This window comes from Mus caroli, unplaced genomic scaffold (genome assembly GCF_978045245.1).
Source record: "Mus caroli unplaced genomic scaffold, Mus_caroli_1 scaffold_12, whole genome shotgun sequence".
In the NCBI taxonomy this organism is placed as follows: domain Eukaryota; kingdom Metazoa; phylum Chordata; class Mammalia; order Rodentia; family Muridae; genus Mus; species Mus caroli.
Genome location: NW_028227267.1, coordinates 21,785,703 through 21,799,292, shown reverse-complemented (window position 1 = coordinate 21,799,292; position 13,590 = coordinate 21,785,703). Strand labels below are relative to the sequence as shown.

Here is a 13,590-nt window from a genome sequence, read left to right as displayed (position 1 = left end):
TTGTTGTCATTAAAGACTAAATGCTGTGTACAATTTGGATAAAAAATAATGTATTCAAATACTGGGCATCACATACAAGAGTCTGTGGAGTAGAAGTGCCTCTGAAGTAAATGGAAGTCTGAATTCACTATGGCTCTTCTGGCCTCGTGGCAGTGGTGGTATGGTCTAGAGCTTGGAGTCCATTGGGTTATGCCTATAAACTAGAGTTCATTTGGTATAGTTTGGTCTTACGCTGTGGAACATCCAACCATACCCTCAAAGTAACTGATAAACAGAGCAGGCTACATATGTTAGGAAACATACATAGCTGCAGTAAACTGGCTAATAGCCAGGCATTTGCTATGTCCAGTAGTTGCAAATGTCTATAGTAGCCAGACAGCAGTCAGTTGGTTGCATCTAGTTAGTATTTTTCCTTTTCTTCAAATATGTTCTATTGTTTTGGGTGTGGGGGGCGGTGATTTGAAATAAAGATGTCCCCAGGAAAGAAGTGATTTCTGGTAGGCTTAAAATAGTGACTTGACAATCAAGAATCTAGAAGCTTTCTTTACATTATACCAACATGAAAGGATCATTTTCTGAGACATATAAGCATGCTGGAGTCTTGTAAAGAGTGTGAATAAGTTAGAAGGCCTCATGGGGTCATGATGCATGAATGGGTGTGGTGGCATCACCTCTGAGACTAAGTTCAGCACAGTGTATTACATAGGGAAGAATAGCAAGCAAACTCTTCATCTTCCACAACCTCTAAGTGGTCAGCTGTAGTTAGGGTGGTAAGAGATATACTTTCATAATGAGCATCAGTAGAGGCACTGGAGGCCCACAACATTTTGTTTCCTTGGTCAGCATAGTGAACAAAAATTTTTCGAAGTCCATGTGGACACATCATCAGAAGGAGATGAGGCATGTGTGTGGGGACAAGAGTATAGCCATTGAATACTGACAAAGAGTCTTTTCCAGGGAAGCTGATGGAGTTTAGCATGAGGTGCCTCTGTTGATAGAGAAGATCACCCACTTTACCTCCCCCCCACTTGTTAAATCTGTTGTTTCTCAGGAGCTCATCATGGAAAGAGCCCAAATTCCAGTGTTAAGGACATTTTGATCTGTTCCTCAGTCAGTGCATGTCTATGGGCCAGCCCCAGGGCTAGGCATTGCTCTTTTTTAGAACTTTTAGAGGCCACCCTAGGAAGTCCCATAAAGAGAAACTAACAAAAACAAAAAAGATCACAACCAGTTCATGTTTCCAAGAGTTTTGAATCAAGACATGCTTTTTTTTTTTTTTCTTCCTACAGTAATGCCAATCCTTACCAAGCAAACTTGTTGGTAAAAAGAGTTTGGTTTTGTCAGAAAATTCTGTTTCAGAGCAGAAGACTGGGTGGCCCTAGAAATGAGAATGCCCTTGTCTAAAGACCATTCAAAATTGACAAAGAAATGTTTTTTTCTTTTCTTCATTTAATATTAGAATATAATTAATAGCATATAATAACAAGAGCTGTCAGGTTTCCAAAATTCTCATATAAATTCAGAACACATTAATAATTTACTTAACTAAATATAAACATAGATGTAACACATGTCTTCTGAATGCCAGAGTTCCGTGGAGATCCAAAAGTTAGCTTCATACCAAAAAAAAAAAAAAAAAAAAAAGGATTAAGTCTGGAATTTTTTAAGCACGTAAATGTTTCAAATATTTAACTGATTAGAGTCATTATAAAATAAAACCAAGGTGATAAAATGCAAAATTCACTTGAAAAACAGGCTTACTACAGTATCATTGATAGGCTTTTAAAGTATGCCACCTGATGATGCTGACATAGTTATATATGGCAAGGAACTGTAGCTGCAATAAGCACAGTAAGCTTGCCCATCACTCTGAGAGTGTTCCATGTCCCTTTGAATTACTCCTTCATTCTCTTCCCAGTGTCCCCTCCCCCATGGAAACCACTGCTCTGTAATTTGTCTCTAGAGATTCATTTGCATTTTATAGAATTTGTCATTAAGAGCACAATGCAAGCCATGTATTAATATCCCTTTGTCTCGTTTCTATCACCCTGCACAATTACTTTGAGATTCATCAATGTCAGAGTTTGTAATGAGGAATGTCCCTTTGTGTAAATACTTCACAATTGATTTTTTACACTTCTCTCTAGTTTATTTTTAGTAAGATACATTATTTGTACATCTTTGTGGGGGTATATTATGGTAATTCAACACATGTATACAATATTTAATAATCAAATCAGGACACAAGCATTTCCATCTCTTCAGCCATTAATCATGGTGAGCGCTGGAAATGTAACACTCCTAACATTTTGAAGAATGTAGATTACTTCATCATATAGTGGCACACTGTGAACACCTCCTTCCATCCCTTTAGCCTTTTATACATTCCTGTTTTTAGTGACCACTATTCCATTCTTTCTTCTACAGGCCTGACTTAGTTTCCAAAAATAGAGAACATGTGGTATTGTATTTTGACTTAGTTCATGTATTATAACACCCTCTAGTTCTATCTGTGTTACTTCAAATGACACAGTTCCATTTTGCAGCTGCTTAACGTTCCATGCTAGTTTTCCTGTGTGTATGTGGTATGTGTTCTTATGTGTCTGTGCAGATGTTTACACCCATGTGTGCAATCTAGAGATAAAAGTTAGGTGTCTTCAACTATCAGTGCTTCAGAAGGGGTGGCTGCCCAAGGAGCCTCTGTGATAGTCCTGTGTTCCTCCCCATCAAGGATTGGGGAGCCACACTATCATGGTTTGTCTTTATGTGGGTGCTGGGATCAAGTCATTGTGCTTGCTTAGCAAGTTGTTTACCCAGCAAACCATCTTGCTAGTCATTGATATTCTATTTTCAATGTATACTGTTTTCTTTACCCATGTATCTAAAGGACTTCTACTTTGATTCTATGTCTTAACAACTGAATTAAACTGCAAAAGTATTTTAGTATAATGATTCCATTGTTTGAATATATATGCAGATTTAGAATGTTGAATATATGATGGTTTTATATTTAGGGTTTTGTTGTTGTTTTGTTTTGTTTTTTGAGAAAGCTCTATATTGCTTTCTAGGGTGGCCATAATAATTCTCTCCAACAGTACATGAGTGTTCCCTTTTCTCAGCATTCATTGGACTGTCTTGTTGTTTGTTGTTGTTAGAATACCTGTTCTAAATGGGGCATAATGAATCCTCACAATGGTTTTCGTTTGCTTTTATCTTTCCTTCCTGGAGATAGGCCAGCACTCCATGCATGTCTGTTTAGCCATCTCCTACTGAGGTACATCTCAGTGTACTGTGGTTTGGGTTTACATTTTTACAAATGAATGAGACTGGGCGTATTTCCATGCCCTTATTAGCTCCTTGTAAGATTTCTTTCGAGGAATGAATATCTATTTAGTTCTTTTGCTTATTGTTGGATCTTATTTTATTATCCTAATCATGTGTATATGTGTCATGGGAACTTTATCCACATGAGTGTAGGTGCCCTTGGAATCCAGAAGAAGCTGTTAGATCCCCTGGCACTGGAGCTACTGATGGTTGTGAACTTGAGTCCTCTGCAAGAGCAGTAAATGCTTTGATGAATCATCTTACTAGACTCTGTTTACTATCATCTTAAAATCAGATATTATGATGATTCTAGCTTTGTATGTATGAGAGATTATTAATTTGCTTTTTTCTTCATGTATTTTATTTTTAAAAAAATATTTTTACATTTTGAGAATTTCATCCAATGTGCTCTGATTGTATATAGTCTTCATTTCTTTTCTCCAACTTGCCCCGGATGCTACCACAACACCCCCTTTCAACTTCAACTTCATATCTTCTTCTCCTCTTCCTTTTCCTTCTTTTGAAATTCTACTATATCCCATTAGTGCTTCTCATGCACACATAGCTACAGAGATGCAGGATTGTCCTCTGGAGCATGAAAAACCTACCAGTTGCACTACCATAAAGGAAACTGACTGACTCTCCATCTCCCCGTCACAGTAGTCTTCATCCAGGAGTGGGACCCCATGAGCCCCTGCCTCCTCCATGCTGAAATTTTGAGTGGATTGATCTTGCACTAAACTCATGAGCACAACAACCATGTAATCCTGTCCTAAAGGCAGCATGTCACAGCATTCTTCTATGTCTTCTGTCATTTACTCTCTTTTTACTCCCTTTTCTCTAATGTTCCTGTGTTCCTGATGCCTTGGGCATTAATACTGATGTCTTCCTTAGAGCTATGTACTCAGCCACTAACTTTCAGAATTTTGACAAGTAGGAAGTCTCTCACGCTCACTGCAAAAAAACAAACAAACAAACAAACAAAAAAAACCAAAAAGTATCTTTGCTACCAACCTTGAGAGCAGTTACTACTGTGGATAGATAGATAGATGCATACATACATACATACAGGAGTTTGCAACCAAAATCTTAGTAACTTGAACTATTTCTTCTTTTGCCTGATTTTGAGTCTTTATTGTGATTAATATATTTATTGATTTTTATGTATGTTACGATGATATGATATTTTGCTGATGCTTTACACCACATTTATTAATCTGAATATATTCAATCATCTATAAATCTCTAAAATGATTTTCTGAGCCATGATATTTGACATTTTGATGAGCTAGGGAATTTGGTTTGCTGGTTTTTTATTGAGAAACTTAGCATTTGTTTTCATCACTGATAGCAGTTTATGTTTTGTATATTTTTTTCTTGTTTGAGTATAATAGTGATATAATAAAGATTATGACAAAATTTCTTCTATCCCAACTTTTGGAATAGATTAAGAAGAACTGAGATTAGCCTTCCTTAGGTATTTCTACTTGGGATCATCAGTATATATAAAATAATATTTAATAAACTTACTTCTGTCTTTCTTCAAAGGAATGTGACTCAAACTATCATATTTATTTATTAGGTTCTACATAATTACTGGAAGATTACCCCTAATATACATCTCTAAGGCTAGTATGGCTACTACCACTTTGCTACTATCCTTTGCTGGATAATTTTTGTCCTCCTTTGGATGTGTCATAGTAGTATATTTGTATTGGTCTCTGTTGTTCTCTGCATTGAAAACAGTTTTTATAACTGTTTTTCTTACCAGTTTTCTTCAGCAGCTTTTATGAGTTACAGTGGCTTTGGATTTGGTTATAGGAGAGATGAACGGTAATAGCGTGGGACTCCTTCAGCTTCAGGTGATCTCAGCGTTGTCTGTCTCCATGGTCTAGCCTTGCCTGCAGCAGTTTTGGAAGATAGTTGCCTGACTTCGTGCTGGAGGAGGGCTTGGGGCAATAACTGCCACATCTCTGCTGAGTGGGATCTGGGGAGCTCTGTTCTTTGGTCTCTCAGAGAAAGAGATGCCAGGTATTGTAGTGCCACTGGTCATAGACTGAGACCTTCTCCAAGACTCTGAAGAAAAATATAAGAGATGATTGGGTCTGTGCTACCTACAACCAGAATGAGATGGAATGAGCTCAGGCCTCACTGGCATCTATCTGTAGCACTGGTCATTGTGGACCGTGGTTGTGTATTATGAGAAGGACCCTACCGAGGTTCCATTAGGAGATAGCTAATACTGGGGACTATAACACGCTTACCTGCTTTAATAAAGGTAAGGAAACCAGTTAGTACCCTGTGTAGGAAAGCACAAGTGGTGGCTTCCCTAGTTTCTGTAGGGAACATAGCAGGAAGATTTTGAGTTCATATCTATGGTACCCATCATTCTAAAGCTCAGTATGCTGAATGGCAGGCAGTCTTCCATCTATTGAGGCACACAGCGACTCAAGGCTTCTGAGAAGATCATGGGCTCAGCTACTAGCTAAGCTAAGATGGTACCTGTGGCTATTGGGCAGATCCTTATTCGCAACAAAGCAGTTTCTTCTCCAGTAGCCTCACCGATTTCATGCTTGCACGTGCCATGGAATTCTCCTGCAGCTAGGACTCTGACATACTGCTGTATTTGGTACTTGCCTTTTGCCACCATAGCTGAAGTGTGAGTGTTCTTTGCTTTGTTAGTCCACCTCTCCTAGATTTTGGATATCAGCTCTTCTTTGCTAATATTTAAACATTCTTTCTCTTCTTACACGATGGTAGACTACCCCTCAAGACATCTCTATGTAGCCATTTTGTTCTGTAAAAAAAAAGAAATGTAACACCATCTCCTATAAGGAGCAGAGCAGTGCTCTAGGGAAACTGTCCTCTAACACTGATAAATCATCAGATGTACATCACTGTACCTCGGACGTCACTTCAGTCCCTAGAAAAATCCTATGATACCCTAAGGCCCATGGCTTTGCCAAAACCCTTTTACTCTCTCAGACATGTCACAGACCACCACACCCTTGTCTGGGTACTATGCCCCTGTCTCTAGCTTTGGAAATAGACAGTTTTAGACTAAAACTTTCCTTTTGTATTTTGATAATGTTCTGCTGGTCTTATACAAAACATGTCTCATTTTCTTCTCAAAGTCATTTATTTTCCTTCCTACTTTTAGTTAGTGGTCCTTAATCATACTTGAGTTCTTATAATGCAATTTTCAAGTATGCAAGTATAGCAAAATATAGTTGTAGGAATTTTATATAGTATAAAACTAAAATGCTATAGTCCATGAATAGACTATGAAGTCTATTTAGGTTATGTTTTCTTAGACATTCACTCTGATAAAAACTACTCAATCTACTATAACAAACAAGATTATATATTTTATTTAAAAGATTTTGAAGATGTTTGGGTTTATTCTACATGTCTGTGGAAGCTGACAGAGCTCAACACCTCCTATGTGTGTCCTCCTGAGTAATCCAATGTAAGTAGTTCTTCTGACCCAGGAATAAAGTGATAAGGAAAACTTGACACCACTGTGTATCCCAAGGTCCCTTGCATAGCCACAAAATCCAGTCACTTTCTTAAATGTATCTTTTCAGGCCAGACAGAACAAGTACTGCTCATCCTGGCATCTTTAGAAGTTGGTACACATTATAATTCTAAACCAAAAGGAGGAAATCTTAACGATTAAGAAAAGACAGATGAAACTACAAATATAAATAATAGAGGAGCCATGTGGAAAAACAAAAGCCAACCGATAAGAAACAGAAGTTCCAACAAATGTTTTATCAGTAGACACCCTAACACAATAAACTAAGAATACGACTTATCAGTCATAACAAAGATGCTGGCCTCAGAAAAGACTCTCCAATATCCGTTTAAGGAGTCATCTCGGGCTGAGATATGGGACACAGACAGTCCAGGCTAGTGCATGACTACAATTCAAGTGACTGGCAAAAGTAGATATTCTCTGGGGGTCCATTTCAGGCACCAAAATTGTTGACATAATATAATGTGCCTGCTTTAATAAAAATGAGGAGGTAATTTATTCTAAGCCAAATATTAATGACCATGGCCTGAAAGTCACCCTGAATGACATATTCCAGCATGGAGGAAGTTACATCAACTTTTGAGGTCACCTAACTAAACAAAATAATAAGGAAATACATTTTTCAAATACCTTAGTGGAGACATTTAACAAAGCAAGGTTTCTGATGTGATCTTAGCATTCTTAGCTTTGGTGTTAGTAGGAGTTGGGCCTCTTCTGAGCTTATTCCCAGAGAATATCTCTAATAATTAAAAGAATGTTAAGGAGAATGTCTATTAAAGGACTAAGATAGACTATGATAATTTTAGCTCCCCCCCCACCTCATCCCAAATCTTGGTACACTCCAAATGCTCTAGACAACCAAGACCAAGCAGTTACCAAGATCTTTCACATCTATAAAGCTTCTTCAGATCATGGCAGGGCAAAGATGGTGATGCCAGCAAGCTAACCATAGTTGGCCTGGTTGTACTGACAGATACCAATGTTTGGAGGTGTTATACAATCTTAGTTCTGAAGTTAACATGCATTCTAGAACCTCTTCAATGTCTAGCATCAGTTTCACTGGAAACATTCTCCTCTTTTCTGGGTAGCTAAAGAACAAAGTGGCGAGGAATGGATTTAGGGGATGCACTGTCTCAATTCTCATCAGCACACAGCAGTCTTTGGGGAAAGGAAGGGAATAACTCCTCCCAGAAGAAAACCAAGAGCCCAGTGAGATGCTTCTGGCTCTGGACATTCTATTACCAAACTAAAAGGCTTTTGTAGAGAAGCAGGAAATGGCCTGCTTGAGTTTCATTGTGAGAGTCCTGCGATCTAGGGAATAAAATTAGATATGAAAAAGGTAAATTTTGAAAACTGAGGCAAAATCCCAGTCTCATCAAAATGAGTCGTACTAACATCAAGTGAATACAGCTGTTTTCTTATTCCAGCTTAGTACTTTCCATTAAAGCACCTCACTGAAAAGGGAAACTTCCTGGGAAGGTTATCTCTGAACCTGGTTCCATAAATCATTAGAATTCTTCCCACACAGGAGGGAAATGCTCTCATCCATCTTTTCATTTGAGAGATGGTATACTGGCTTGTTTTACTTGTCAAGTGAACACGATTTGAAATCATCTGGGAAGAGAATCTCAGTGCACAGTTGTTGAGATCAAATTGGCCTATGGGTATTCCTTCATCTTGAGTATGTTATTTGGGATGGAAAAATTCACTCACTGTGGGAAATATCATTCCCTAGGCAAAGGATCCTAAGCTATGTGAGGGTGGAGAAAATGAGCTGAGCTAGGATTGCCTGAATTGACTGTTTGGTGTTCCTAATTATGGATGCAATGTGACCAGCTGTCCCAAGCTTCTGAGCTGTGAGTTCTCTACAAGGATGAACTATAGCCTGGTATTAAAGACAAGGGTAAGTGGCCTCTCACCATCTCGTTACCTCTTGTTCCCACAGGTCCTTCGTCATCCAGCAAATCCCGAGTAGCAATCTGTTCATGGTGGTGGTGGACAGTAGCTGTCTCTGTGAGTCCGTGGCTCCTATAACCATGGCACCCATTGAAATCAGGTATATCCTTTTGTGTGTGGGTCCAGCCACTATGGCTGCCACTGGTAAAGGGGGAGTAACTGTAAGTCAACTGGAGGGAGACATGTCAGAGGGAAAGGTTCCATTCTTTACCTGCATCCAGAGGGAAGTGGTTAAGGTACTTTAGTGCCAAGTTTTGACCCCTGAAATTCAGAATGAGAGAAGTCATTGTCAGAAGCACGCCTTAACTACAGTCAACATAATGAATCCCTTAAGTGTGAACGGTTAAAGGCTCAGAAGATCAGACGACGTCCGGAATCCTGCCACGGCTTCCATCCTGAGGCAAGTCTGAGAACCATTGCCATTTTCTTTTCCCATCAGATTCACAATGAGAACCTCATAGTCACTGAGAACTGCAGCTAAAACCTTGACTCAAGAGAAAAGAATTCCTTTCAGGAAACTAAAAAAAGGGCTACACGGCAGCTAGTGGTTCTGGATACGCGCAGCCCATCTGTGCCTTATTTCATCTCTGCTTAGTAATTGTTTCCTTTGGTGTCCATATATATTTTTAAATCTTTTTCTGTCTTTCTTATTTTAGATGTGTTGCAATTTTACCATGCACAAGGAAGCTCTATCATAGTTTATTTCTCTTAACTGGAAGATAAAGTGAATTCCCACTGCTTATTTCAGATAGCCTTTTGTTTACAAGAAATTCACATTAAAAAAAAAGTGGCAATTTTAGTATCACATGGTCACCTCCAATGGAGCTGAATAATAAGCAAGACCAGGGCTGTCCAGCCTTTTGACACTTCAATATATTGTTGTCTATAAACCTGTTGGCCTGTACTCATTTGTGTCTTGGGAGGTATGTGGGCATCAGGTTAGATACACCTGCATCCAGACCCCTTCCTTGTCATACCTATGATGATAAGTGCAGAAGCCCACTTCTAATGAAGGTGAGTGTGCATACGTTCTGCAGTGACACCATTTTAAAACAAAGAAAACTAAGTTTATAAATGAACTCCACTTCTACCACTACACAAAAGAGAAAGCTTGCCTACTTCCATAACTATAGAGAGATTTAATGCCTACTGTTGAAAAAATGTCACCTCAGCCTTCTTCATGTCTGTGCATGTTCAAATAACACATAATTATAATGTGTTATAGGCTATCTGGTTTAGAAGATGTTAAAAGTCAGTAAACAATCTATATTAAGTACTGTCAGTATTTTATCTATAATAAATTACAGTTTGTTAAGAATTTTAAATTTCTATACTCAAAAGGGAAATTGATAGCAACATGTTGTATATATTGTATATATGGTGAAAAAACATTTTTACTATTTCAGTGAGCTGAGCCAAATGTTACTATGCAAATATAAACAATTTGAATTTAAATAAGGAATTGAGCTTGGTGTGGTAGCTACACCTATACTGCAGAACCTGGGAGGCAGAGGCAGGAAAAGAACAAGTTCAAGGCCAAACTTAGGAACAGAGTAAGACCCTGACTCAAAATGAATAGCTGTCAGGAACTGCATACTTGGACCACCAGGTAACTAAAATAAAAGCTACTAGAGTTAACAAGATATGTATTTTGGGGGGGGGGGTAATTGAATATAAGATAAACATATAAAATTGTTACTTTCTCTGTTTTTAGAATAATGAGATGGGGGTCAGTATAACCAGAAGGTAATTTTATAAGGAAACAGTCAAGAAAATCACATATAGATTAGCCTTACATGCCAAAATAGCAGCCGCATGAATAGTCTAAAAATTAGATGTCTAAGGCTAGAAATTATGGAAGAAAACAGCCCCATTTAACTGTTTTAAATGGTTTGACCTACCTAGGAAAAATATAATAAAGCCAGTAGCAACTTGAAAGAAGTACAAATGATACTTATTAGTAATAGCCCGAGGATGTTAAAGTAACAATAGGTAGAGACACCTTACTCTAATTCATAGACAAAACCAGTCTCAAGCTTTTTATTCTTCCTTTGGGTCCTTTTCCCATCACCTGAGACATAGGCAAATCTCATGAAATGGTAGAGACATACATCTAGAAGCTCTTGGCAAAATATAAAGAATGGTTGAGAAAACAAATACCCATTAAAAAGAAAACAGCCAAAGAGAATAGGAAAATAGTGGAGGTAGCAACATGTCTAGATGCATTTAAGAGAAAGTAACACATAAACCGATTATTGTCTCTCTCCCCCAAATAAAAAGAAAGTGTCTGGAGAAACTTCTGTACTGACTGTGCTGCTCGGATCTTTCCATCACTTAATTCCTCTCCAGCTAGGAACTATTGTGCTTTTATAGGATCACAGCAAACTCCTACACCAACAGCCCTTTGCCTCTTGAATGTTCTACATCAGTACTTCCAGGGCTAAGGGTCACGTCCCCTTTGGCAAACCTCTATCTCCAAAAATATTTCCATTACAATTCATAACAGTAGCAATATTACTGTTATGAAGTAGCAATGACAATAATTTTATGGTTGAGGGTCACTGCAACAAGACAAACTTGATTAAAAGGTTCCAGCATAGGAGGGTTGAGAACCACGAGGGCCTGGGGGGGATGTGGCTCCGTGATTAAGAGCATATACTGCTCTTGCAAAGACCCACAGTGTGGTTCCCAGCACCCGGGCACCACCTTCTGGTGGGTTACAATTGCTATGTCCCCAATTGATCAGATGCTCTCTTCTGGACTCACAGCCCTGACACACATTTAAAGAATTAAAAATAATTCAAAGGGTGATTTAAATATTTTGCGCATTAACAACTGTAGTTAGATATTTGGATCTCTAGCATGGTGGGACTTAGACAAACCCGTGTCCTTCCATCGCTGAGTCAGAAGAAGATGAGTCATCTCATCAGTATAAAAACTGCAAAGCTTCTGATCCTCTCGGAAGCCATTTCTGTTCTAACCAGCCCCTGCTCTTCCCACAGGAGAATGCAAGAGAGTGTGGGGGTGCATCGAGTCTTCAGGCCCAGGCGGCCTTGCTGCTGCTGCCCCTGGTTTCGAGTCTCTTCTCAAGGTGACACTAACTAATGGGATGTTCTTTTGGCATGCTATAAATCATGGATAAACTGTGAACCCAACTATGGTGCGACATAGGAGACATAAGCATAGCCCAGCCATCAGCATCTCATGATTTTAAACTGTGCGTGATAGAAACTCTAACAGGTACATTGACAAAAAGTTATCTTTTTACTTTGCCAGTCATGCAAATGTGAATTTGCCACATGATCACCCTTCATCAGAAATGGGGCTGTACTGGGTAGGCAGTGTCCTTCTGCTTGAAAACCATGGAAACCAATTTAAAACTGTGTACTTTTTAAATAAAGTATATTAAAATCATAATCACCTTGTTTGGCATTTCTCATTTTGTAGGCTGAGAGCATGGTCTAAAAAAAAAAAGAAAGAAAGAAAAAACAAACAAACATGGTTGGAGAAAGTTACCTATTCCAGAGCCCAGGATGGCGCTGGCAGAGAATGTGCCCCCAAAGCAGAATCTAGACAAATAGTTAACAATTCTTTAGATGTTCCACTCAAATCCTAAAAATATTTACAGAGTTAACTCAGGCTATTCTCTACATTGGGAAGATTTCATTACATACAACCCAGGGTTTGTTGAATTAGACTTCAATAGGAATCATACTTTGGAGGAGAACACAAGCTCTCTTAATAGTCAAGTCCTGAACTATTTAAGGGGAGAAATAAAGAAGTCATAAATCCCAGGAAATTCTTCTGAAAAGGCTTGGAGGAAATGAAGAATGACCATGAAAGACTCCAAAGCTTATTTCTTCAGCAGTTGGCTTCTGTCTTTGCCCATAAATAAGAGGTGAAACCAGATCTGAGATATTACAGGACATGAAACTACCCAGACTCGTAACCATTCCTGAAATATGCTGGCTCCCGAACCGAAGAAAACACATTCTCTGGATCATAGTAACCAAATAAGGTGGAACAATCTCCTCACCTAGGTAAAGAAAAAATCCCTGCTCTGCTCTACAGCGTGGTTATCTCTGAGCCATCTGGAGGCCACTTAAACTTTCAGAACAGCAGCAACAACAGAGCCAATGTTACCAGCCTTACCTCTTTCTAAAATAGTCCCATGGCTGCTGGAAATAATGACAACACGTTGCTATGCTCCTTAAAGTGACTGACTTTGCCCCTGGCTCTGGTCTCAATATAACAATACTTTCACCTGTTAAAAGGGTAGCCACCCTGGGGCCATGAAAGGTGGCTATCCACATAGTTCACTTCTGTGCACTAAGAAATGAATAAATGCTCTTGTCACTCATACAAAATAAAAACACATTCTATTTGATACTAGGCAATGATAATGTAACTTTAACAAAAGCAGTACCTTATGACCCATAATGCTCCACTGTAATTCCAAAGAACTGGCAAAAAGAAGCCAACTATATCACAGCATACACAATTTGGTACTGATAATACAGAATATGTGTTTATAATTACACTCCTGATACAGCTAAATAGCAGAGTGGAATTGCTCTTTGCTGTGATCTAAAGATAGCAAAGGTGAGTCACAGTATGCCTTCTGGCATTGTGGGTTATCATGCTCTGGTGAATGGCCCAGGAGTCCCCTCCCACTGTCTGCTCCAAGGGCGCTGCCAAGCAAGCGGCCATTACTTTTATCAGCTTTGCCAGTAAGTAACTTTCTCCAGCCTACCATATCCCAAAGACAACTC

At 38.8% G+C, this 13,590-nt stretch overlaps 1 protein-coding gene across 2 annotated transcripts in view; it reads left to right on the top strand.

The window, feature by feature from the left end:
• The window catches only part of Cacna2d3 (calcium voltage-gated channel auxiliary subunit alpha2delta 3), an 857,083-nt gene extending 844,886 nt beyond the window's left edge, over positions 1-12,197 (top strand). For both annotated transcript variants that reach the window (XM_085828480.1, XM_085828479.1), the window contains 3 exons: positions 8,808-8,923; positions 9,139-9,218; positions 11,821-12,197. In XM_085828480.1, the coding sequence (XP_085684606.1) occupies positions 8,808-8,923; positions 9,139-9,218; positions 11,821-11,913 (289 nt within the window). In that variant the 3' untranslated portion in view covers positions 11,914-12,197. The remainder of the gene's footprint in view (positions 1-8,807; positions 8,924-9,138; positions 9,219-11,820) is intronic.
• The last annotated feature ends 1,393 nt before the right edge of the window (positions 12,198-13,590 follow it).